Raw genomic sequence first — 26,382 nt, forward strand, 5'->3', positions numbered from 1 at the left:
AATGAGAGATGCTACTGGTGCCTGCTCGAACAAATCAATGAGCAACGGGATGACAGTGACAGTGACACAGCCTTAAAATGAGTGTCAGCAACACCTAATCAGAGACAGAGAACAAAAGGGAATACCCTGTCATAGTGGCAGTGTGGGGTGGGGGGAGACGGGACTGGGGAAGGTGGGAGGGATGTTGGGTTTACTGGTGGTGGAGAATGGGCACTGGTGAAGGGATGGGTTATCGAACTTTGTATGGGGGAAACATGAGCACAAAAATGTATAAATCTATAACTGTACCCTCACGATGACTCTCTAATTAAAAATAAACTAATAAAAAAATGAGTGTCAGACTTCTTTGGATTCGACTTAAGGTCTGGCACCAACCAGCCCTTCACGTGCAGCTCATTTATCATTCAACCTGGGACAGTGGGCTCAGAACACCTCTGACCTGTGCAATGGCATAATCTGAGTTGTTGGTCGCCTGCATTCCCTCGTTTCCGCTGATTCCCACACCCACGTGGGCAGTCTGGATCATCCCGACGTCATTGGCACCATCCCCAATGGCGAGAGTGATGGCTTTTACCCTCTTCTTAACCACGTCCACTATCTCAGACTTCTGCAGAGGAGATACTCTGTAAGAAAAGAAAGGGAAAATTTGACTTCGGGGGTCTGGCTGGAGGAAACAGCTGTAGTCTACATTTAGCTGCATTAGAAGGGCAGTTCCTGGATAATTTCCAAATTCAATACATACATTTTCTGCTCTTGTGTAAAGAAGCTTTCAGAAAACAGTAGCTTGTGGCTTTCAAGTGTGTGCCAACCTCACAGATGAAATACACAACTCAAAACTAACTGAAAACACAGTCCATTTGTAATCACTCCACTCAGAGGAAGCCGTACATGCAAACTCAAACTCAGCTCACGCAACTGTGCCCTTTGGAATGACAAAGGCAGTTAAGCAAGCTACAGGGGTCTCAGGCAATAGCTTTTCAATAAATCAGAAAACTAACCTAGACCCTGTTTTTGGTTTGCTGTACATCATGAATGACGTGGGCTCAGCAAGGAAACTTTTCAATAAAATCTGCTTTGATAGAAGGGAAGTAAAGTTGGAAGGGCATGAGAAGTGGAGAAAGTGCACTAGAAGGAAGAAAAAGGAAGAAGAAAGGAAGAAGAACTCTCCATCTGCAGCCCAGAGACAGAGACAATGTTTGAAGGGCAGCCAAAGTGTTATGATTTAGGAAGGGACTCTGCAGAGAAAGAAGGTCTAGATAAGCTAAACTGCAGAATTCAGCTCCAAAGGAGAAGAGTAGGGAGTCTTGGCTTTGACATGGGTTGTTTCCAAAGGAATCAAATAAGGTGGGCTATTCCTCATAAGCCCTCAAGTTGTCTGGGGAAAAGGCCCAACTAACATCAAGGTGTTAACACTGCAATGCTCAGTCTATTTGCTTAAAACCTAAGACCAGACAATAGAGGATGATACAATGCTAAGTACTTTATTTGCTTTAAATCCTGAAGTAGTAAACTGATACTTGACTTGGGAGATTTACAGGTAAACTCTTGAAGCCCTTAAACACTGAGAGTAATGAGCTCACTGTGCTTCCTAAGGGTGCATGGATAGCACCCAACCACAGCCTCACCTGCAGACTCCTTGGGGCTCCCCACGACACAAATGCCTGCCTCTAGCACAAAAATCCAATCAAACCTGACATTGAGTGTGACCAGTTCTGGAAAAAGAAATGTGTCTGGGGAGACAGCAAACTGAATTTCCTGTACAGGTGCTTGTGTCAGCTCTTTGCAATTTTTTTAATAGACATTAGCAAGTTGGGAAAACAGAACCTAAGGGCTGAAAGAGCTTTTGATCACTTCACTAAGATTTGGGATGGTGAGAAGTTATTGCCTTCAGAGGCATTTGCAAACATCCACATTATTATTATTACTCTTTTCGTGTTGATAAGCACACTTAAAAGCACCATTTCTGTTTTCTGGACCAGACTATAAAATATTATTCAAATATTAAGGCTGAACTGTAAAGACAATAATCACATCCTTCCTCTGAAATCCCAGTTTCTGCAGTCTGAGCACTCCCAGGTCTTTCAACTCAACTTTGCAGGAAAGTTCTCAACATTAAAAGTAGCTTCCAATATGTCAAACTTTTATTTGATGTGTTGAATGCTAACTTTTTTTTCCATTCAGTTGCTGTCTTTTAGTTTTAGCCTGTGTTTCATGCAGAAGCTCTTTAACTTTTTGTAGTCCCATTTGTTTATTTTTGATTGTGTTGCTTTTGCCAGTGGTATTTGGTCAATGAAGTTACCTTTGAGGTCCAAATCTTAGAGCGTTCTGCCTCAATGTACTTTATAGTTTCTGGTAAGATTTCAAGGTCTTTTATCCACTTTGAATTGACTTTTGTGTGAGGTCTAAGATATGTGGAAAAGAGTATAGAGAATTCTCAGTAAGCATAGAATTAAACTGCCATATAACTCAGCAATTCCACTGGGCATATAACCCCAGAAAATAAAATCACTCTCTCTAAAGGATATATATGCAACATTAGTCATTGCTGCACTCAAGTAGAATAGCTAAGATATGGAATCAACCTATGTGTACAATGAAAAAAGGATGGATTACGAAGATGTGGTATATATACACTATTGTATGCTATGCAGCTTCAAGGAAAAATGAAATCATGCAATGTGCTGCCACATGGTTGGAATTGGAAGAAATCATATTCAATAAAGTAAGCCAGAAAAAAGAAAAATAAACACAGGATAATCTCATTAATCTGTGGCATAGAGAATACTGAATGAGGAATGTACTACAGTAATAGGGGAATGCCTATCTCACCCTTCACCCTAGTGTTTAGAGAGGACAGAGAAGGAAAGAAATCAGGGGGGTGAGGTGAAGATAATGGGAAGTAATGAGTAAACAGACATTAGGGTCTCTGTTATAATAGTGACATGAGTGAGAAGTATAGTCACATATCCAAAATGCAGACTCAACAAAACTGAAAAAATGAGATCTTAAGCAGCAACCACTGAAACTTTGTAATATGCTTCTCAGGTTGACAGGCAGAGATGGGATAGAATATGGGAACACTGGTAGAGGGAAGTTGACACTGGTGGTGGGATTGGTGTCTGCCATAGAGGTAGGGACTGGGGTCAGTGGGGGTGGAGGGAAGGATACTGGGGACACTGGTGGAGGGATAGATGTTGATAATTATGTGACTGAAACTCAATCATGAAAGCTTTGTAACTATTTCACAGTGATTCAATAAAAATATTTTTTAAAAGAAGGATTATATACCTAAAACTCAAATATCAATAATAAAAAATAAATAATAAAAAACAAACTTTCAGATCCAGAGGGAAAGTACGGTGGGCAGGACACTTGCCTTGCCCACGATCAATTTAGGTTTGCTTCCTACAATTCCATAAAGTCCTCCGAGGCCCTCCAAGAATGATTCCTGAGCACAGAGCTAGGAGTAACCCTTGAGAACAATGTGTGTGGCCCAAAAAACAAACAAAACACAGCTTTCCCATTTGCTTTTCTAGATGACACATAGGATAAAAAAAAACAAGACCACTAAGTCCCTGCTAACAAACACTAGATTTAACTTTCATGTAGCCTCAGATGGATTTAACTGGAAACTTTAGTGTTGTTATTTGTCATTGGGAGGGCTGGAGCGATAGCACAGCAGTTGGGTGTTCACCTTTCCACGTGGCCCACCCGAGTTCAATTCCTCTGCCCCACTCGGAGAGCCCGGCAAGCTACCGAGAGTATAGAGCCCGAGCGGCAGAGCCTGGCAAGCTACCCATGCGTATTGGATATGCCAAAAACAGTAACAATAAGTCTCTCAATGAGAGACGTTACTGATGCCTGCTCGAACAAATCGATGAGCAATGGGATGACAGTGACAGTGATTTGTCATTGGGGTAACACACAGGAATATAAGTTGCTATGTATCAATTTCAAGTTGATGCAACTGCCAGGATGAAACAGCCCTCTAAACCAAGGAATGTTCCTGGCATTCCTCTCTCATTAAACATTTTGTCAGCGATAGTTAACAATTCTAATTTACTATGCAAATATGATTTCTTACTCCATTTTCTTATAGCTCCAAAGAAGTAGATAGCAAATATAATATGGAGAATATCCTCTAAGATGCAAAGTAACTGAATATTCCCTTGTCTTGTGGCCCCAGGAATTATAAAAACAAGGGAAATGATTCCATCCCTCCTTTTCTTTTTATCAATGAACTGTGGACATTTCATCAGTGAAATCAAGAATGATCCACCATGTTGAGATAGTGGCAAGGTACCTAGGTGAAATCTTAACTATAGTAAAGTATTAGCACTGTTAGCACTGCCATCCTGTTGTTCATCGATTTGCTCAAGCAGCCACCAGTAACGTCTCCATTGTGAGACTTGTTACTGTTTTTGCATATTGAATACGCCATCGGTAGCTTACCAGGCTCTGCCTTGTGGGCAAGATACTCTTGGTAGCTTGCCGGACTCTCCAAGAGGGATGGAGGAATCGAACCTGGGTCGGCTGTGTGCAAGGCAAATGCCCTACTTTATCTCTCATCCCACTTGCAAAAATTCAGTTGTTGGGGTGGGGAGGCACTTCTGAGAAGAACATGTCATCTAACTCAGGTGTCCAAACTGTGCGTTTAGATGCCATAGGGTGCTACAGTGGGGAAGTAAACATTTTTGTGGGAAAATAAAAGAAATATATTTTAGGTAGGACAAGATCCTAGCTCAGAGAAGCCCACTTGTATAAACCAGATCATGTTGCATTTCTCTTATTGATACCACTTTCTTGAGGTTTAAGTTTCATGGCTATTCTGATAAAAAAAATCAAACACCTTGTGAAAACTCAACATGAATTTAGAAATGAAACTAGCAGCACTCATGGCTTCTCTAAGGCCCGAGAACATGAGCAGGGCTTCATGTGTGTGCCATCCCTGACCACTGTAAGTGATTATAAATATTTAAGGGGAAGATAAGTAATAATCCTTCCTCTCAATTTATGGACATTATTGTTTTAAATGTCTGCCAAGTTGTTAGAACATAAATACTTTGTAACACTTTTGACCTGGCCTACTTATTATTTCAAAATTGTTCAACTTTTCTTCTGACCTTGGAGATTTGCAAAGAAATTACTGAGACACCAGGGTACTGTGAATCCAGAGACCACTGGGAACTGCTACATTAATCACTTCTTTCCATGATTCCATTAATCACTCTTCAAAGTACAATTATTCACTCACCGAAAGGGACTCTCACCTCATTTCCATTTTCACCTCACTTAATCTCCCTCCTCCTCTGCTCCGGGGACACTGCACCAGAGAGCATAGAACAGATATGCAGGCAGCCCTGGGCAGGCTCAAGGCTCCACTCCTTGGGATTCTGTATGTCACTTAAGTCACCCAGCGAGTGGGTCTTTTAATCGGGAAGCTTGACAGGATCTGAGCAGAAGGGGAGCCTAGAGGGGACCGGCAGCAGCCCATGAGACAGAAAGCTCAGCCAAAGGCACATCCTACTATGGTAGTAGGGGCATTTGTTGTGGAACAGGGAAGTTGTTCAACAAATCCAGAGTGTTCTTTGAGGTTAAAGTTGCTGTTATATGGTTAGAAATAAGTCAACATGAGCCAAGTACCAATTCAAACAGACTTGCTCCATATGTTACCCTGGGAATTCCATCTCATGTGAGTTAAATCCTGACTGCTCAAGCAAATCGACGAACAATGGGACAACAGTGCTACAGTGCTACTTATGGCTCAAGGTCCAATCTATGAAAGTCTAACAGTTGTTTGTCCTGCCCCTGCACCTCTCCCCCACAAAAAAACAAGGAGAAAACCTAGCTGAGGTTTATTAATGAAATAATGCCCTTGATTTTTAGAAACATGAAACTTTCACCAGTATTTATTATACCCTTAGCAGGAATGTCTTGAGAAGAACTAATTCTGGCACATACTAGGGCTCACAACAGAGCGAAGGGATAAAGTATACAGAATTGAATAGATACTGCAACCCTTTGACCATATAGTGTTTTAGTATATGCCAGTTATCATGGGACACAGGCCAGTTCTCCTTTAACCTTAATTTGGGATCTGGAATCACAAGCCACACAATATTTTACATGGGTGGGCAATATTTCCCCTGCCCACCCATGTAAAATATTTAACCTGTAAAACGAAAATTCCAGACACAGGCATTGAGACACATCTAGAATCTATTTTGGCACAATCTGAGTACAAATATAAAATCAAAGCTCTTCTGCCTACTAGAGAGGTATTCTATCCATTTTTTTTTTTTTTTTTTTTTTTTTGCTCTTTGGATCACACCCTGCGATGCTCACGGGTTACTCGTGGCTTTGCACTCAGGAATTACTCCTGGCGGTGCTCAGGGGATCATATGGGATGCTGGGTCCACTGCATGAAAAGCAAACGCCCTGCCCACTGTACTATCTTGCTCCAGCCCCTCTGTCCTTTTTTTCAGGCTAACACAACACAGTATCAAGTAAAATAAATGATAAGTTTGTTTTTCAGGACTTAAAACAATTCAAATGCCCTACCCGCTGTGCTATCACTCCAGCCCATTACCCAAAATATTTTAAAGAGACATACACACTCCCATATTAATTACAGTGGTTAATTACAGCTATTCACAATAGCTAAGATACTAAAGCAACACAAATGGCCATCAATGAGAGGGTGCATCAAAGAGATGTGGTCTATATGTACAGTGAAATATTCATCCAAGAAAAGGGAAGACATTCTGCTATTATGGCAACTTGAATGGGCCTTGAGTGCTGTTAGGTTAAGTGAGGTGAGTCATACTGAAAAGTACTGTGTGGCATTGCTTATAAGGGGAATCTATAAGTCAATTTTTTGAAAAAAAAAAACAGAATTAAAGGATGATTACCAGGGGATGAAGGGGTTTAAGGGTACAAATTTATAACAAGTATTAAATAATTCATAGTGATCAAAGCAGAGTAAAAATAAACATGGATAATAGTTTTCACTACAATGATGCAATCTTATACTACGCAACAGGCATCACACCGTAAACTATAAATGCCCCAGGGCAACACTCTACATGCCCTGACTTTATACCACATTATGTGGCACATATGGTCAATAAAAATAAATAATGAGCAATGATAAAGAGAGTTATAGATTTCTACCTCAAAGTAAATGACAAAACCAGTCACAAAAATAAAAAGAGAAAATACACAACTGTTGGCCAGGAAGTGGAGAATAGAGATACTCTGTTTTCAGTCTGTGGGATTATAAACTGATATGGCCGCTCTGAAGAACAGCATGGAGGTTCCTTGAAAATTGAAAGCAGTGATTCTCTTTTGTTTGGTTTTCTGTTTGGGGGCCACTCCTGGCCATGCTCAAGGCTTAATTCTGGCTTTGCACTCGGGGGTCATTCCTGGCAGGGTTTGGGGGATGATATGGGGGGTGGGGGTGTCAGAGATTGCATCTGTATTGACTATGTGCAAGGCAAGGCAAAGAAATTCTTGGTCCGGTAATTCCACCTCTGAGCATTTATCCAAAGGAAAAAAAACTATGAATTAAAAAAAATATTCGACCCCCTTCTTTCCTGCAGCATTATTTATAATAGGCAAGATAAGGAAGCAAATCTGTTTCCATGGGTGAATGAAGAGAAAAACCATATACATTTATACTACATGTAAGTAATACATGTTTATATTACATATACAAGATATGAACACAATGAAATTGCTCAACTATAAAACAGGAGAATCTTGCCAGTTGTGACAATGTGAATGGTTCTTGACAGCACTATGCTAAGTGAAGTCAGGCCACAATCAGTGGTGCTGGGGGCTACTCCTGGCTGGGGGATGGGGGGGTCACTTCCAGTAATGGAAGTGGGTGGGGGGTCACTCCAGTAATGCTCAGGGGGCCAAGCAGTTAACAGATCCCCCTTGTGTAAAGCATTACTTAGTCCCTGAGTTAGCTCTTCCAATCCTATCTCACTTTTAAAAATTTGAAAAAGCAAACCCAAGCTCGTAGATATAGAGAACAGACTAGTGGTTTCCAGGGGTGGACTGAGAGGAAGTTAAAATGAGAAAAACGGATAAAGAGGGTCAAAAGGTACAAATCCTCTGCCATGACACAGAAAAAAACCATTAGGACCAGAAAGATACAGAACAGGGTCAAGGTATTTGTCTGGCATGATGCCACTCCTAGATGGATCCCTGACACCATGTATGGTCCCGTCAAAACCACCAGGAGTGATCCCTAAGCGTTAAGCGAGGATTAACCCCTGAGCACCCTGGGGGTGGTTAAAAATCCGACCTTCTTTCTGGTCTCCCAAAAGTCATAGGCACATGATGTATAGTAAGGCATCTATAGTGAATACTATTGTGGTGTATATTTTCCTTTTTTTCGATAGAGCCAGCCCCAGTGATGTTGCAGGGGCACTCCTGAGAATGCTCAGCCTGCAAAGGGGCATGGAAGTGTGGTGCCTGAGCTTGGCAGTGCTCAGGAGCTAACACCTGGTGTACTCAGTTGATCATGTCTTGCCAGAAACCAAACTCAGGGCATCACACATATCAGGCAGGTGCTTCCAGCTCTCTGTCTAGCTCCTGTCTTGCATATCTGAATGTTGCTAAAAGAGTAATCCAAATATTCATATCACAATAAAAAAGTAAATCTGTGTAGTGATTAATCCATAGATGGAGTGTCCATTTCCTAAGATGTAAAAATAGTGAATTATTATGTTATGGAAATGGAAACAATATAATACCTATGTCAAGAATAACTCTGTCCTCCCATTGTTCATTGATTTGCTTGAGCGGGCACCAGTAATGTCTCCATTGTGACACTTGTTACTGTTTTTGGCACATCAACTACGCCACAGGTAGCTTGCCAGGCTCTGCCGTGTGAGCGGGATACTCTGAATAGCTTGTGGGCGCTCATCCCTCTCTCCCACCCCAAGAGGGATGGAGGAATCAAATCCAGGTTAGCCACGTGCAAGGCAAATGCCCTACCTGCTGTGCTATGGCTGTGCTATCACTCCAGTTCCATACTAGGGTTACCACACAAAATACAGCCTATGCATTAATTTTGAATTTAAGCTAAAGAATAAATTTTATGAGTGGAGGGGAGAAGGCAGATGGAATAGAGAAGGGATCACTAAGAAAATGATGGCTGGAGGAATTAGTTGGGATGGGAGATGTGTGCCAATAGTAGATAATGGACCAAACATGATGACCTCTCGGTCTCTGTGTTGCGAGCCATAATGCCCAAAAGTAGAGAGAGAGTATAGGAAATATTGTTTGCGTGGAGGCAGGGGGAGGGTGAAAAAGGGGGGTATACAATAGATATTGGTGGTAGGGAATGTGCACTGGTGGAGGGATGGGTGTTTGATCATTATGTGATTGTAACCCAAGTATGAAAGTTTATAACTATCTCACAGTGTTTCAATAAAATAAAAAAAGAAAAAAAAAGAAAAAAGAAAAAATATTTTATTTTCAACATAAATATGTAATTTTTTGGTGGGCCAGGACAATGGTGCTATGTCAAGAATACCCATAGAAAATAATGGATGGGGGGCTGGAGTGATAGCACAGCAGGTAGGGCGTTTGCCTTGCACGCAGCCGACCCGGGTTCGAATCCCAGCATCCCATATGGTCCCCTAAGCACCGCCGGGGTGATTCCTGAGTGCATGAGCCAGGAGTGACCCCTGTGCATCGCCGGGTGTGACCCAAAAAGCAAAAAAAAAATAATGGATGGGGGGCTGTAGTAATAGCACAGAAGGCAGGGTGCTTGTCTTGCACAAGATGACCCAGATTTCAATCCCCGGCACCCCATATGGTCTCCTGAGAGCTCTGCCAGAATTGTTCCCTGAGTACAGAGCCAAGAGTAAGCCCTGAGTATCTGTGTGTATGGATCAAAAACAAGCAAACAAAATGATAGAAAAAGGAAGACATCATATATGTAAAATATCCCCAATGTTCATTTCAGGTAATGCTAAGCCAAAAAGGTGGGGAGGGGTACAATATATCAAGTTGGTAGATAAATACCATATACAGATCATCAAGAATGAGACTTTCTAACTTTGGTTGCTTCAGCAGAGGCTTTACCCTATCCCAGAATTTCTAAAATTTTATGACTAAAGTATAACAGAGATTTTCCTGTGGAAGGATTCTTCTCAGTCCGTAGAAATGTCTAAGCCTTTCTTGATTCTTAGACATAAAACTAAGCCACATGAAAGATGTGGGTTTCCTCTCAGATGCTATTTCTAAGCTGCTTCTATTCTCTCTTTGGTCTCAGCCATGTCTCATTAAGAGCAGACAGGGTGATGGGTCAGTACAAGGTCAGCAGGGACTATCACCGTTCCGAGAACTGATCTCCAAATTATTTTAGGAGTGTGTTTGTTCCTATGAATGTTATATGTAACATTTTTATAGACTGTATTCATTGTCTATAAAATTCATTTGTCTCTCTGAGCCACCAGAACAAAGATGGAAACTTCTCATTCACTTGCCATTCTTTCCTTTGCTCAACTTAACCTAAATGCCATACAGGACACAGTCAACAAGTTGGGACTATCAAAATCCATGATCCCAAGACTGATTCTTAATAGATAAAAATAGAGTAGCTTAGTTCTACTTAAATAAAAAAAAATGAACTCCCATATAAATAATAGATTGAAAACTTGTTATGTATGTAATTATGAAAGACAACTTCTACTCACAAATAGAGAGAATATAAGAATACATAAACAAGTGGACACCTCTGGAAGATTTATTTTTTGGGAGAAGAGTCACACTCAGAGATTTTCAGGGCTTACTCTTGGCTCTGCACTCAGGAATTACTCCTGGCAGTGCTTAGGGGACCATATTCGATACCTGGGATCAAACCCGAGTTGGGTGTGTGCAAAACAAGCTCCATAATTGCTGTGATATCTCTCCAGGCCCACCTCAGTCAATTAAAAAAAAACCCAACTAATTGACATGAAAATACTGCCCTTTCCCTGGCACTGAGGAATGGAGGCTCTTTGCAAACTTCCTCTACAAACATGGAAGTGGTCTTATTCTATTTTCTATTAATATTCATTAAGGCTATCAGTGACCATTTTGAGAGACATACTGATAATATTCTTTGCATCCCAGGGAAAGAGTGACATGTAAGCATAGTTCCCCCCTTCTCATACCTTTTAATTTTAATGCTCTATTATAAGCCAATTGTTGGCTCCTATCTATCTTGCACATGTGCTTTGAGGTTGAGGTTCTTTATAGACAAAGGCTTACCAACTCTTTACAAATGGTCTCAGGGAGGTAAGGTGACTCAAATTCAGTCCTTCTATTTAAGCAGCTCATCATTTAGTTGTCTTTACACAACAATATAACTGTTCTCTAGTGGAATTAGCACTTAACTCTCAAAATAAAAAATATATATTTTATATAGATATATTCCCAGATAATATATCTATATAACATTGTTTATAATGTGTTCTACTATTATGCAAGTAAATATTAGCATCAAGTAGCCATAAACCCTGCTATGACAATTAGTTTTAGAACTTAGATATATTAGTGTCATTAGCTATTTTGGTATGGCAAAAACACAAGTTTTGTTTGTTTGTTTGTTTGTCTGTTTGTTTGGGGGGCATATCCAGTGATGCTCAGGGTTTATTCCTAGCTCTGAGTTCAGGAATCAATCTTGGCAGTGCTTGGTGGACCATATGGGGTTCCAGGGATTGAACTCAGGGTGGCCAAGTGCAAGGAAAGTGTCCTACCCACTCTACTATATCTTGAACCCCATCATACAAGCATCAGCCATAAGGTCATTTCCCCTTAGATGCATGCTCTTGGTATATGATGCAACACATCCAATAGCTGGATGAGGTGAAACGCAGACAAATTGGCTATCTCATATTATACTTCGGCAAATCTATGGGCATTTGAGAAATTAACTCAAAGTTTGGCATATATTAAATTCAAGTGGCAGAAAGCATATTAATATGTCTATGGCATCCTTTAAATACAAAGATTATTTTCATGTTATAGAAAATACTTTTTTGACTACTAAATATTTCCACAGTCCAAAACAGACTATCAAGATAAAGCTCTACTTTTAAAATCAGGAGCTGATCTCTCTTTCATTCACATTACACAAAGGGCAGGGGAGAGGGGCATATGTGTGAACACAAGAAGACCAGGAAAGTTCTTTCAGAGCACTATGTATGTAAGTGTGCCACAACAGCAATATGTTAACACATAGTTACTAACTTCCTGTAGCTTGAAAGTTCATTGAATTGATTTTCCTATAATAATATATAATTTGAAGGAGCATCTGAAGATCTCAGTAACATATACACATATACCACACAGAGCACAGCCATGGTTCTCCTGTCTCTTTATTGAACCTTAAAAAACAATTTTTCTACTTTCTCTATCAAAAAATAGGATATAATGCAATAAACATATGTGGTAATTCTAGAGGGTTTACCTGGAGTATGAAGAGTTTTAAGATTTGATATTTTAGTCATGAAGTCACTCTTCATGGCCTCTAAAGCTTAAATTAAAATTCTCAAAAGTTCCTCAACCTAAATGCTAAGAGGAAGGAACCCAAAAACTAATTGGGGGACAAAGCAATGCATTTACTAGTAATCATGATTATGACATGACAGGTAACTGCCTCATCTTTCCTGTGAGTTGGTCCCATCTCTATGCCACTGGGGAGGTGCAGATCAACCATGCAATGGTTGAGTCCAGGGGAAACTTGACACTCTTTATTAATGGAACAAAAACCCTTATAACCTGACCCTGCTCCATAGCCTTAAATGCTGTGTGCAGCTGAGGCTTTCAGAGCAGTTCTCAGAAAAGGGAGGGCGTCCAGGCTGCCCAAGATCGGTTTACTCTGCAAATGAGAAAAGACTTGCTTTGAAATCAGTATACCCTGCTCGCGGCTTCAGAATTTATGCATCTGTACTCACGTCCATGACAATTTTATCACATGTCCAGGAAACAGAACAATAAATGTGGCACTCACATGAAAGTTCAGCTTCTGAAATCCTAACATCTTCCCAAAATGAAGCCGAGTGTATTAAGACCTGAGCAACCACATGTTATGCAAAAGCTCACAAGGCCCTGGGTTGTGAATTACATACGGATTTATATGTGCTGAAATCGACTGGTTGGAGTCTATTTCTTCCTGTATCAGCTGAAAAGAATAGAGCAGTCTAGGAAGACTGGAATTTAAGTAAGAGATATTAGATCCTTCTCGTCCCGGGCTGAAAGATGGATTAGAATAACACATTTAAATACCTTAATGTTTTTAGCACAAAAAGCATTAATTCAATACCCTGCTTCCCTGAAATGCTGTAGGAAGGGCCCGAGACCCTCAGGAGTGTCTGTTTTTCTGAGGTGAACACACATTTATTGTTCTCCATTACAAATTTCACTTGTATTTCCAAACAGTGGAGCCAGCCTCTGCTGCAGGGCAGGTGTATGAAAGAGAACTGAGGCAAGCTGAGGAGTGTTTAAGTTTCGACATCTCAGCATAAGCTGATGGCTCCTTCAGGACCAGACATCATGAGCTCATGCTGGACTGAAAATTAATGGCGATTGAGATGCTGTCATAGGGCGAGTTTAATCACACCTACCCCTCACCTGTCACTGATTCCAAGCAGAAAGGTCATTTATTGCCAATCTGACACCTGACACGTAAACCACATACTCTGGGAAAAGTGAGTCCGTCTGTTGACCTCTGACCTTCACCCTATCCTAGTCCAAACAACCAAGAGATCCAAGATCCACAGGACAGATCACAGATAACTGCACCTCTTGTCTTTTCTGTTCCTTTTCTCCCCCTTTTAAATAGAAATGGGAATGGATGTAGATAAAACAAAGCTCTATCTTCTGAATAGCACTCATTCCATTTCAAACATAAAGCTGGTATGTGATCAGTGACTCATTCTTGATCTCAGTAATCGGAAAAGGTAGGGTCTTACTTTGCTACCATGGTAAGACTTTTTCAAAAGGGAGGTTCAGGGGACCAGGGTGATAATACAGCAGGTAAGGACACCTCCCTGGCATCCTATGTGGTCCCTGAACAGAGCTAGTAGTAAGCTCTGAGAGCATTGCCAGGTGTGGCCCCCTATACCACACACACACATACACACACACACGAACACACATACACACACACACACAAAGGGGGAGGGGATGCATTTGTCTAAACCCACAGAAGGAATGAGACCAAGAATGGTCCTACTCTAAACTATAGACCCTGGATGATTATGATGCATCAAAGCAGCTTCATGGATTTGCAGAAACATAATACTGTTGGGGAATGCTAATGATGGAGGAGATTCTGGATGGAGACTATATAAGACAACTTTGCATTTCCTCCCAAATTCGCCTGAATGGTAAAGCAGGCAGAAGCATTCTACCACTCTTAAAACAGGACATGAAAATGACTCCTCGTGTTCTTTCCATCTGTTAAAATTCTGAAGGGCACAAGAAAAGGGGCATAAGGCAGATGTGGCAGAAAGGAGGGCCTGGGAGCTGTGAGACCCTCAGCCCACGCGAGGCAGAACAGGAGCCCCAAGAGTCTGTGCCCCTGCAGAAAAGATGAGAAAGGCCAGTACAATAGTAATCAGAGTTTAATTTGTAGTTTGCTCTTCTAATTCATTAAGACCATCCTAATCATCTGGATAACATCTAGTCTAAAGTTAAGCTGGCTATGTACCAGTTTCCAGACTTGGTCTATGAGCTACCCAGTGTTATAGATTCATTTTTCCTCACCTGAAAATTCTGTAGCAATAAGAACAATAGATAAAAAACATGTGTTCAATTACCTGTGCTTCTTAAAGATTTTTTAAAATTTATATAAAGCTTTTTCTCTTCCTCTTTGATTATAACTGTCCCATTTTATTTTCAAGGCCACACAGTATACCAAGTGAATAATGACCCTTTTAAAATTTTGTTTGAAGACAGTGAAAAGATGGCATATTAAGTTTATTATGAGGCCTGTTTAGAGGAGCACAAATATCAACTCTTTTTTTTTTTTTTTGCTTTTTGTGTCACACCAGGCGATGCACAGGGGTCATTCCTGGCTCATGCACTCAGGAAGGAATTACTCCTGGCGGTGCTCGGGGGACCATATGGGATGCTGGCATTCGAACCTGCGTCGGCTGCGTGCAAGGCAAATGCCCTACCCGCTGTGCTATCGCTCCAGCCCACAAATCTCAACTCTTGACATTACTTGGTTGTTCCATTTTTTCAGGGTGCCTAGATCCCCACACAGCTATGTTTATCAGGTTACCATCTTTGTTCTGTTGAGCCAATCGATCAGACTGATCTGGGAAACAGAGTATAGGCATAAGATAATTTATTCCCATCACTGTGAGTTCCTTGGCTCTACATTTTCTGCTTGTGATTTGGGAATATCACCTCAGTTACCTGCCTTAAGAGCTGGTTCCAATACTGAATAAATGCTAAAGATGGGCAATCATTTTGAAAAGTAGAAGTAAGAGAAATGTTATTTTCTATCCAGCTCTTGAACTAAGAGCCAAATACCACTCAAGACCTTTGCACTGAGGACACTAACCAGGCTCGGAGCTGGAGGGTGGCTGGGAATTACTTTCTCCCATGATGGGCTACATATGTGGTCTTGGAGGTTCTTGAAGGTGGAGACGGGAGTGGCACCAGAAGAAAGAAAGGGCAATTTTGGTTGCTCTGACTGTTTGACTTTATTTTTCCTTCCCTTAAAGTCCTTTAATGGATTGTTCTCACATATAATTTTAAAGAAAGCCTCTTTATTAACCAACCCATGACACTGTTGGATATTAACCCTAAGTGTTCATCAGTGAATTTCCCCTTTTCTTCCTCCCAGAGAAACTTAGGGTGCTCTTTCGAGTACCCTTAATCCTATAGTTTATCTTTAACATTTCCTTTGTATTAGTTACTAAGTCAAAACCTTCTGGTGAACTCAAGTATAGGTAATCCACTTTGTATTTGAAGTGGATTACCTGCTTTTATATTTCCCCTATAGTCTTTTTATATTTTACTATAGAGCAATGTTCTTTGCTTAAACACAGGATGATCGTTAATGCTGTGTTTCTAATATCTGATAGTTGACTGACTCTAAAATATATCTACTCCTGGGAATCCATCATGATTATTTGACTCAGGCTTCGGTTGCTATAGTTCCTAACACCCCACAAAAGAAAGTTTCCCTGCTCCCCCAAAAAAGGAAGTCCCGCCGTGGGACTGGGGTGGAATTGGGGTGAGTGGCAAAGCTACCCTGGCATCAGAATGGGACAATCTAGAAAGCATAAAAGTGTGGACATGATGCAAGCTGTTATGACTTAGGAGATAGACCCCCATGGGGAAGGACAAGCTGAACCAACCAAAGGATCTAGTCTCTGATTTACTTTTACCTTGCTTGCCCTCAGAGCCCAGGGAACTAAATTTTGGAATCTATATCTCTTACTATGTTTATTCAAATAACTGCAAGTATTAATAAGAAGTAAGCTTAATTATTTAATATGTATAACTAAATTGACCTATTTATGAAACCAATGGAACAATAATATTCTCACTTCTATAAACCCCAAGTGTAAATGTAGCAATTAGTCAGGAAACTTCTCTTGTGTCAATGTATTTATGTCATTGGCAATTGCTACTAAAGTAGTGAACTTAGGACACTCCACCTCCTTCGTATATTTATTTGGGGTCTAGCTGTCCACATCTGGTTGTACTCAAGGATTATTCCTGAATCTATGTGCAAGATGACTCCAGTAGTCCTCAAGGGACCATATATGGTGCCAGCAATTAGGTCTGGTATCAGTAAGATGCAAGACAAGTGTCTTAACCCTGTACTATTTCTCTTGCCCACTATTTTTCTTTTATGATGCTGATTCTTTCCTTGATCCCATCATTACTTTGTTAAATATATTGTGGCTGCTCAATGGCATGTAACAGAACATTTCATGTTTTTGAACATGTAATAAGATCTGTTAATTTATAATCATCTAATTTACATAAATGATTATGATCATGAAAAATTCAATAGCATTTTAACTATAATGTTGATTTGGGAATTGTATAATTATGGAAATGGAGATTTTCAGAAGTAGAGCTAGATGTGTTCTTTTATTTCTAACCCTAGTCGCTATTTCTATTACTGCAGCACAGCAGGTAAGGTGTTTGCCTTGCATGCGGCTGACCCGGGTTTGATTCCTCTGTCCCTCTCAGAGAGCCCAGCAAGCTACCGAGAGTATCTCACCTGTACAGCAGAGCCTGGCAAGCTACCCGTGGTGTATTTGATATACCAAAAACAGTAACAACAAGTCTCACAATGGAGATGTTACTGGTGCCCGCTTGAGCAAATCAATGAGCACCGGGATGACAGTCTGTGTGTGTGCGTGTGTGTGTGCGTGTGTGCATGTGTGTGTGCATGTGTGCGCGTGTCTGTGCGTACGTGTGTGCATGTGTGTGTGAATGTGTGCACGTGTCTATGCCTGCGTGTGCGTGTATTCGTGTGTCTGTGCGTGTGTGTGTGCGCACGAACTAAATGGAAAGAGAAAAGCAATATAGATGTCCCTGGGAGTGTCTTGTTGAGTTAACCACCTCCCAAGAGAATTGCCTGCGCTGAAACCCTTTACCTCTATAAATGATAAATCACACTTCCGTGCAGTTCTATACCTCGACCCCCCCAAATGTTCTGCCACAGCTCTGTATTAATGGGCCATTCTGACTTTCAGTCTGTGGTCCCCTATCTCTTTGTTCCTCTGCTGGGGAGCCTGGGGAGGCAAATATTGATGTTGTGCATCCACAATTTGAACTCACACCAGTATTATATAGTCACAATAATATTCATGATAATGAATATGAATATATGTAACAAGGCTACAAGCACTTGCAAGGCAAATATTATGACTTCATGCTTTTTTATTAATTGCCTGTACATCCAGTCAAGTGCTTGGCATCTAGTGACACTTTTGCCTACATGAATCAGACTGTGGAAACAACTGGAGTAGTTCTGATAGATGCTGTGCAGGAAAATGTGCATCTGGAGGTTTGGAGCAGAGAGAAAATGAGGAATAAAGAGGAATAGTTTTCTTGGGGCTGGAGCAATAGCACAGCGGGTAGGGTGTTTGCCTTGCACGCGACCGACCTGAATTCAAATCCCAGCATCCCATATGGTCCCCTGAGCACCGCCAGGGGTAATTCCTGGGTGCAGAGTCAGGAGTAACCCCTGTGCATCGCCAGGTGTGACCCAAAAAGCAAAAAAAAAAAAAAAAAGAGAGAGAGGAATAGTTTTCTTTTTATCTTTATTCTTTTTCTTTTCTTTTTATGTATTGGATAACTTTCCTCTCCTTTTTCTCTTTCTTTCTTCTAATTCTCTTCTCACTGTCCTATGTTCTGTGAGCACACCTCTTTCAGTGGTTTTGCCCCTGGGTGAAGTCTGAACCTCAGCTGGGGACAGTCAGCTTCAGAAGCTGGAACCGTATTATAGCCCAGCAGGTTTGCTCAAATGCATACAGCCGAACTATCAGTTCAGTCTGTCCTCAAGCCCTCACCAATGTCAGCTGCCCACTGGACTGCATTGTAAACAAAAGGAAAATGTGCAAGTATTGTAAGCATGACTTTTATTTTTAGTCACTCATATTTTAGAGTTGTTTCCCCTTTCTATAAATCGGCCCCCAAAGCAAACCAAAACCACATAAATCAGCTGGGATACAATCTGAGCAATCAGAAGTGAAGTTTGTAATCCGTTTTATTCATTCTAAAAGAAAAAAAAAATTCCTCCAAAGCCTAGTAAAATAACACTGGTCTAGATGAATAAGCTGAAAACCAAAATGCTGACTGCTTCAAATAGCCATTTTCAGTCAAAATTCCTAAAGAAATTGTAATTACTCATTTATATCACAGCGATCTATTGCTAAGGTAATAAGATTAATCAAGTCTAGAAAGTACTTTATCTTTCCAAAGGATTGGAAGGATTAAATATTGGAAAAAATAAATTAAAATTTGATTTGGGTGTATGTGAGCTTTATATTATTTGTATTTGAGTTGATATTGAGCTAGACCAAGCTACCTGTGGTGTATTTGATATGCCAAAAACAGTAACAACTCTCACAATAGAGATATTACTGGTGTCTGCTCAAGCAAATTGATGAACGGGACGACAGTGCTACAGTGCAGTGCAACTTTAGACCAGTCTCCAAGACACTCTTCACAAGGCTTTATTTGAGGTATGAATAAGTAGCCCTATGTAGAGTTCTTCTAAAACTAAGGACAACAATTTACAGACAAGGGAAACGATTTTTGTTACTGAAAAGATAGTTGGCGTCCAAGAAGCTGCAGCCATTAACTCATGTCAGCAAAACTTTTTTTGAAAATAGACCTTTTCCTATTGAAAATGTTTGAAAGTTAAAGTGAGTTCCCAAAGGTGGGGGTAAGGCTGGTGGTAGAGAGGGCCCCGCCCCTCCGGTGGAAGGGATGGATTTGTAGCACAGCATGTATGAAAACTTATCATTGGCAGATCATGAATAAACCATGGTGTTTCAAATTTTTTTAAAAAAAGGAACTTTTCCTAAGAAGCAAACAAAGGTGACTTCTTTCTTCAATGACAGTGGACTATAGTTCTGGAATTCAATGAGGTGATAAGTCTTCTCTGCTCCACTCCCTCATACACACTTTTTTTCTTTTTAACTTCAAAAAAAAATTGAAGTCCTGTGATTTATAATACTGCTAATGATGTGCCTCCCCTGCCCTGCCCTCTATCAACACATACAATTCCAATTTTTTGGAATCTATTCCCCAAAAACATAAACATTAATCCAAAAAGATATATGCACATCTATGTTCACTGCAGCACGCTGTACAATAGCCAAGATATGAAAACCCAAATGTCCAACTATGAATGAAGGAATCAAGAAGTTGTGGTATATATACACAATGAAATACTCTACAGCTCTAAGAAAGAGCAAACTTATCACGAATAAACCATGGTGTTTCAAACTTTGTTTCAAACCATGGTGTTACAAACTTCAGCAACATGGATGGAACCAGGGGGCTGGAGCGATAGCACAGCGGGTAGGGTGTTTGCCTTGCACGCGGCCGACCCGGGTTCGAATCCCAGCATCCCATATGGTCCCCTGAGCACCGCCAGGAGTAATTCCTGAGTGTAGAACCAGGAGTAACCCCTGTGCATTGCCCCGGGTGTGACCCAAAAAAAGAAAAAGAAAAAAAAAAAGAAAAGGGACAGATCCAGAATGATCTCAGTCACTCATTTTAAGCAACATGGAGCAGCAAGAGGACCAGTCAGTTTCCTAAGGAATTGCTAAATTTTGCCCATCCTCCTTGCATTTCTGGGACTAGATATCAGCTTACTCTGATATTTCAGATCACTAACAAGACAAAGAAGGCTGAACTTCACTCTCTAGCTACACGGAATGAAGCACACTTGTCAAACAATAGAAATGCTAGAGACAATGAAGTCAGGTCTGCAGAAATGGTCCCTGAGGTGCTCCAGGGACAGAAGCAGCTAGACTATCAACTTCGAGGAGTCTAAAGGCATCTGCCAGGCAGCCAGCAGCTCTTGAAACAAGCCACACAGATGTAAGGCTAAACGCCAGGGAAGCCATTTCTCTTCCAGTTTTGAAGTGAATGAAGGGCAGAAAAATAAACACATAGGGGCTGGAGTAATAGTACGACATGTAGGGCACTTATTTTGCATGCAGCTGACATGGGTTTGATCCATGGCATCCCATTCATGGTTCCCTGATCCCTACCAGCAGTGATTCCTGAGCAAGAGTTTAGAGAAAGCCCTGAGCACTGCCAGGTGTGTCCTCTGACCCCTGAGAAAAAAAATAGAAATGCAAGTTCGTTGTAATGCACTTTAAAAGTGATTAGGAAAGAGGAAAGAACCATTGTCTATTTCTTCCAGATGCCACCACTTGCATTAAGTCTAAGGGTTCTTGAGTTTTTGCTACAGGTGACAACTCTCTGGTGTGTACATCCACCCATCACACACGGGGGACTAAAGATGCCATGGCACTGTCAGGCTGACAGTTGTTATGGCATGACGTGGAGAGAGGAACTTAGAAAGGATATCAGACACAGAAAACCCCTGTCTGTGAATGATTCCCCCATTACCCACTATAGCCCTCCAGGAAGGTAGCAGGCCAGCACCAGGCTCATCACTCCACAGCATAAATCCAGTGCTCAGCCCTGTCTGTGCCTTGCCACCTGGTGCCACTCTGATGCTGCCAAATGAGTCTCCAAACATTCACACATCCACCTAGCCTGCCCCAAAGACAGAATATTGCGGTCGATAAAGGGAAAGGGAAGTGAGTGACCCACAGCTTAGGCCAACAAGCAGACAAGAGGCACTGAGCCGGGAGACTGAAGAAGATAGAAATGGTATCAGGTGTATGGAAGCCAAAGGGGAGTCCTGGGGACCATGGCTGGGGCATCATCACTGAGTTGGTGGCTTCAGGGTGCAATGTTTAGGGCTGTGTGTGAGTCCACTTCCCAGAGGCAAGTGGTCTTGGATCCAGTATGGTCTGTTCTTGCTCCTGCTGTGTTGGCAAGGTGAGCCTCCCTCAGGGCAGGGCAGGTGGCCCACGTGTGCCTCTCTTCCAGACTGTCCTGTCCCTTCTGGCAAGTGAGCTTGAAGGATGGTATTGGTGCAAAGTGCCAGGGAAGGAACAAAGACTCTCCTGGTGGCTCAGACCCCATCACTGACAGAGAGACAGAGAGAAGAGACACAGAGAGAGAGAGAGACAGAGACAAAGACACAGAAAGACAGAGAGAGAGAGAGAGAGAGAGAGAAAGAGAGAGAGAAGCCCAATGTCTCTTCTGCCAAATGAGTGGAGCATGAAGCCAGTCATAACCTGATGGCAAAATCAAAGACACAGTGAAGGCTGGGGAATCTTCAAGAAGGAAGAAAGAAGAAAGTACAAACCACAAAAGTGAGTTCTAAGCTAGTTCTGAAAGAACAGAATTAAAAGGGCCAGACTGACATAGTGATATGGGACAGGAGGGAAAATTGGGTGAGACTGGAAAGAGAACAGCCCCAGGGAAACTCTTCTGAGAAGAAATGGAAAGTCAGGAGAATGGGCCCAGGACATGCAAAAGATTATCCTTCACACATCTTGCTCTTTCCATCTTTTCATCCAACCAACTTTCATACTTAACCCAATGTACAGTGCTCATCTACTCCCTTCATTGAGACAGCAAAGTTTTCTTCACCTTTCCCTGACATCCAAGTAAAGAAAACCCCATCTCCAACTTCCCTGGCCTTCCCTTCCTCTTCTCAATCAAATGTTTACTGAATTAATTTTGCCATCTCATCTCTGCTCCACCCATGCTAACAAAATTAACAACAACAAAAAAAGCAGCTCATGGTACGAGAGCAATGGTACAGTGGGTAAGGGACTTGCCTTACATATAGCTAACCCAGGTTTGATACCTGGTAACACATATGGTTCCCCAAGCACCATAGGGATGATCCAAGGGTGCAGAGCCAGGAGTAAGCCTGAGCATCGCTGGGTGGGGTCCAAAAGTCCAAACTAATAATAATTAAAACTAAGAAAAAAGGGGCTGGAGAGATAGTACAGTGGGTAGGGCGTTTGCCTTGCACGCGACCGACCCAGGTTCGATTCCCAGCATCCCATATCGTCCCCCGAGCACCACCAGGAGTAATTCCTGAGTGCAAAACCAGGAGTAACCCCTGAGCATCACTGGGTGTGACCCAAAAAGCAAAAAAAAAAAACCTAAGGGAAAAAAGAGTAGCTCAGGTGGAGGGAACAGAATCAGAATTAGAATCAGTAATGGCCAAAGAGTGATCACTCTCCTGATCTGTGGGTAAACAAGTAACCTCATACACCACTGCCATCTGCCACACAGAACATGCATATGACTCTTGAGAACTTCTGAACAGAAAACTTGACTTTAGGAGCTACTGGTAAGGAAAAACATGAACGGACAATCTCACAGGGAAAGCATAATCCCAGAGCATCAGGTGGCAGGTCAAAGCTGTATTTACAGGGATTGTAGACATGGGCACACTATAAGCAGCTGAATGAAAACATCCAGTTACAAGACCCCACGCGTTCATGGATACTGTCATCCCAATTGATACACAGGCAAGAGATGTGACACAGGTATATGTGCAGAGGTAAAGTTTCCGGAGGAAGGGATTCAGAAAGTGGTTATCTCTGAATTGATTGCATTACTGGACTCAGGTATAATATTCTTTCATTTTGTTCTTTCACACGGTTAACATACACTGTTTTTATACTGAAAGAGCACATTGTTTCTTAAAAATGAAAGCTAACCAATGAATCTTTAAGATTTTACTCAGCCTACAAGTCTCTTTAAACATTTTTTTAAAAACGCCATTGCCCAATTTCAGTCTTTGAGCTGTACATGACATTATTCAGTATTTATCATCTCATAGATGTGTCTTTGCTTCCTCTAAGAAAGCCCGTGCAAAAGTTTTTGCAAACAGGATTCTGATATTTCTCTGCCTGATGTCTTTCCTTACAGGGCCACTGTTTCTGATACACGCTTTCAGGTTCTCTAAACATCTGTTCAGGAGGTTGAATTTAAAGGACGCCAAGGGTGTGGGAGGTTAACTTAGTTACCTTCACAAAACCACAGCGAAGATTGCAGGGAATCAGGAAACCCACCGAATAAATCACATTTATACAGTGGGCCAAGTTTCACCAGGAAACTGTGGTGTTTGTACCCTGAAGTCAGCGGTGCCCACTGCCAGCTCGCCCACGCCCTGTTTTCCAACAGACTGATGTAGGCCAGAACTGACTTCAATTTTAGACCTGACCCAAACACAACTGCAAATACTCAGGCATTTAGAATAACACATTGCTAGTACTGGTTCTCTATTAAACAATCAACGCAATCCAAATAAGATTTGTATTAATTTTTCCAAGTAAGAACTTCAAAACTAAAATCTCACATAGGCAAATAGCTCTTGACATGCAAATCATATTTTGGAAGCAAAGTTAGTATCAATGATTAGTAAGAAGGAGATGTCATTACAATGATCTTTTGTTGCTTTTTGTTTGGGGGCCACACCTGGGCTTACTCCTGGCTCTGCACTCAGGACTCACTCTTGGCGGTGCTCAGGGAACCACAGGGGATGCCAAGGCTTGAACCCAGGTCAGCTGCATACAAGGCAAGCACCTTACTCACTGTACTAATTCTCTAGTCCTACAGCAATATTTTTTTAAAACAAAAATATTTGGGCGTCATACCTAGCAGTGCTCAGAATTTACTCTTGCCTCTATGCTCAGGAATTTCTCCTGTTGGGGTTCAGGGGACATGGTGGTGGTGATGGAAACTGGGTTAGTCATACACAAAGCAAATGTCCTTATCCACTGTGCTATCTATCTAGCTTGCAATGTGCACAATTTGTGTACATCACTTACACCTCAAGAAAACTTGAAAGTATAGGTTTTTTAAACAATCTCCTCTGAGGAGAACATTATACATTAGACCAATAATTTTCCCTATAAATGTCTGTTTCTTTTCCCCTTTCAATTGCCTTATAAATTAAAGTAACACTTCAAAAGCTTCTCCAGCTTACTGAACTACTGTATTAAAAGATTATGAGAGATCTTTTAAACAAGGGAAAGCAAAGAAATGGGAGTTTCTAGAGCACTCTTGAAAAACACTCGTTTCCTGACAAAACTCAGTGTTTCCAAACAAAGGTCAATGTTTATTGGGAGACCAAAAACAGAAAAAAAGAAAAAAAAAGGAAAAGAAAAAACAAATAACAACCCCCGCACCCCAACTAAGACCCAATGACCAACAATTTCACGTTCATCAAAAATATTTCTAACTACCCCTCAAATCGAGTTACACTGCAACCACACTCCAGTGGCAAACAGTTTGATGGTGCTTATTTTAGCTTTCTAACGCTATAGAAATTCTGGCAGAGGGCCAAACTGGTTTCCATATTCTGACCTCCATGTATTCCTATCGAAATGCCTCTGATTTGGATGTGGTGACTTTTCATAAATAACAAAAAACATTAAAAATAAAGAGGAAAAAATTAGAGACGTTTTGAAAAAGTTATAAGCCCAGGCCAGAATAAGTGCTAATACAAACAGGCCCCTTCCCAAATGGAAGCGAGTTACAAGTAATGGCTCACCTCAAAGCAGCCGCAGCAACACTGTTTACTCTCAGTTTGGGGCTTAAAAGCATTTTAGTTGATGAACAGGCCCTGGAGCAGAAACATCTAAACCCATGCTAATGCCCAGCAGAGCAGTAACTTCTCTTGATTAATTTACCAGTACTGAAAGCACAAGAAAGAGATCAAACCCCGTTCTGTGCTAAACAATTAAACAAGCAGTGCTGCCTCCGGAATGGTGTATGTCAGGATAAAAGCTGGATGGGGTCGGATGAAAAAGCAACAAATATCTTACATTGATTAATGCTTATAGGATTTTTTTCCCCCCTTAGCTGTCAAAACACTTCATTCAATGTGCGCACAAAAAGAGTTTATATAACATTTGGAACAGAGGAAAGTTCCAAAAGCTTAAGAAAATTCAGATGTGTGGTGAGGAGAAAAATCAGGTCAGCTCTAAAGAGCCTTCACAACAGTTTGGCAGAACTCTGGCCGGCTTACTGAGAGACGTGCACCGCGATACAGCACAGGGAAATTCTTACCACCTCCTTTCAATGAAACATAAGGATTCTCTAAGGAATGAAATTTACTTAATTTAAATGAGTGAGCACATTCACAAAACTCGAGACTATCCCCACAGACCTTCTTAAAGGCTCAGTGCTAACGCTGATTGTCTAAACGCAACTCTACTTATGATTTTAGTTGGAATTCAAACAAACTACATATATTAGAATGAACTATAATTGTACTGATTAACCCCCATCGATTTTTCCAAATGATAGTTGAACTCATGTTTAAAACCCCAGTGAGTCTCCTTAAAATAAAATGTAACAAATCGATATGTTTGTAGAAAACCAGTGGAACAAAGTCAGTGAAAAGTCAAAATTTGTTAAGCTTTCCTATTGAAGGCACCATGGTTTTCAAAGTTATTCATAGTAGAGTTTCAAGCATACCATGTTCCAACACCAATCACAACATCAGTGTCAATTTTTCTCCACCAGTGCCCTCTAGTTCCCTCCCACCCCTCAGACCACCTCCTTAACAGGAAAATTCTTAAGTTTGGATGGGGTTCGGGTCTCCTACTTAGTGTTACTGACTTTGTGGTATAGATATATACATTTACCTTCCTCTACAGCACTGATGTGCCCAAGGCCCTTGCCCTTGCCCATTCCCTCCCATCCTCCTCCTCTTACCTCCTCCCTCGATTTTTTTCTCTGTCCTTATTTAGGGTCAAAGCTAACCTA

General features: G+C 41.3%; 1 protein-coding gene across 3 annotated transcripts in view; it reads right to left on the reverse strand.

Moving 5' to 3' along the window:
• The window catches only part of ATP8A2 (ATPase phospholipid transporting 8A2), a 651,431-nt gene that overhangs the window by 281,190 nt on the left and 343,859 nt on the right, over positions 1 to 26,382 (reverse strand). For all 3 annotated transcript variants that reach the window (XM_055146569.1, XM_004604655.2, XM_055146669.1), the window contains exon 26: positions 440 to 623. In XM_055146569.1, coding sequence (XP_055002544.1) covers positions 440 to 623 — 184 coding nt within the window. The remainder of the gene's footprint in view (positions 1 to 439; positions 624 to 26,382) is intronic.

This window comes from Sorex araneus, chromosome 1, assembly GCF_027595985.1.
Source record: "Sorex araneus isolate mSorAra2 chromosome 1, mSorAra2.pri, whole genome shotgun sequence".
Lineage (NCBI taxonomy): Eukaryota > Metazoa > Chordata > Mammalia > Eulipotyphla > Soricidae > Sorex > Sorex araneus.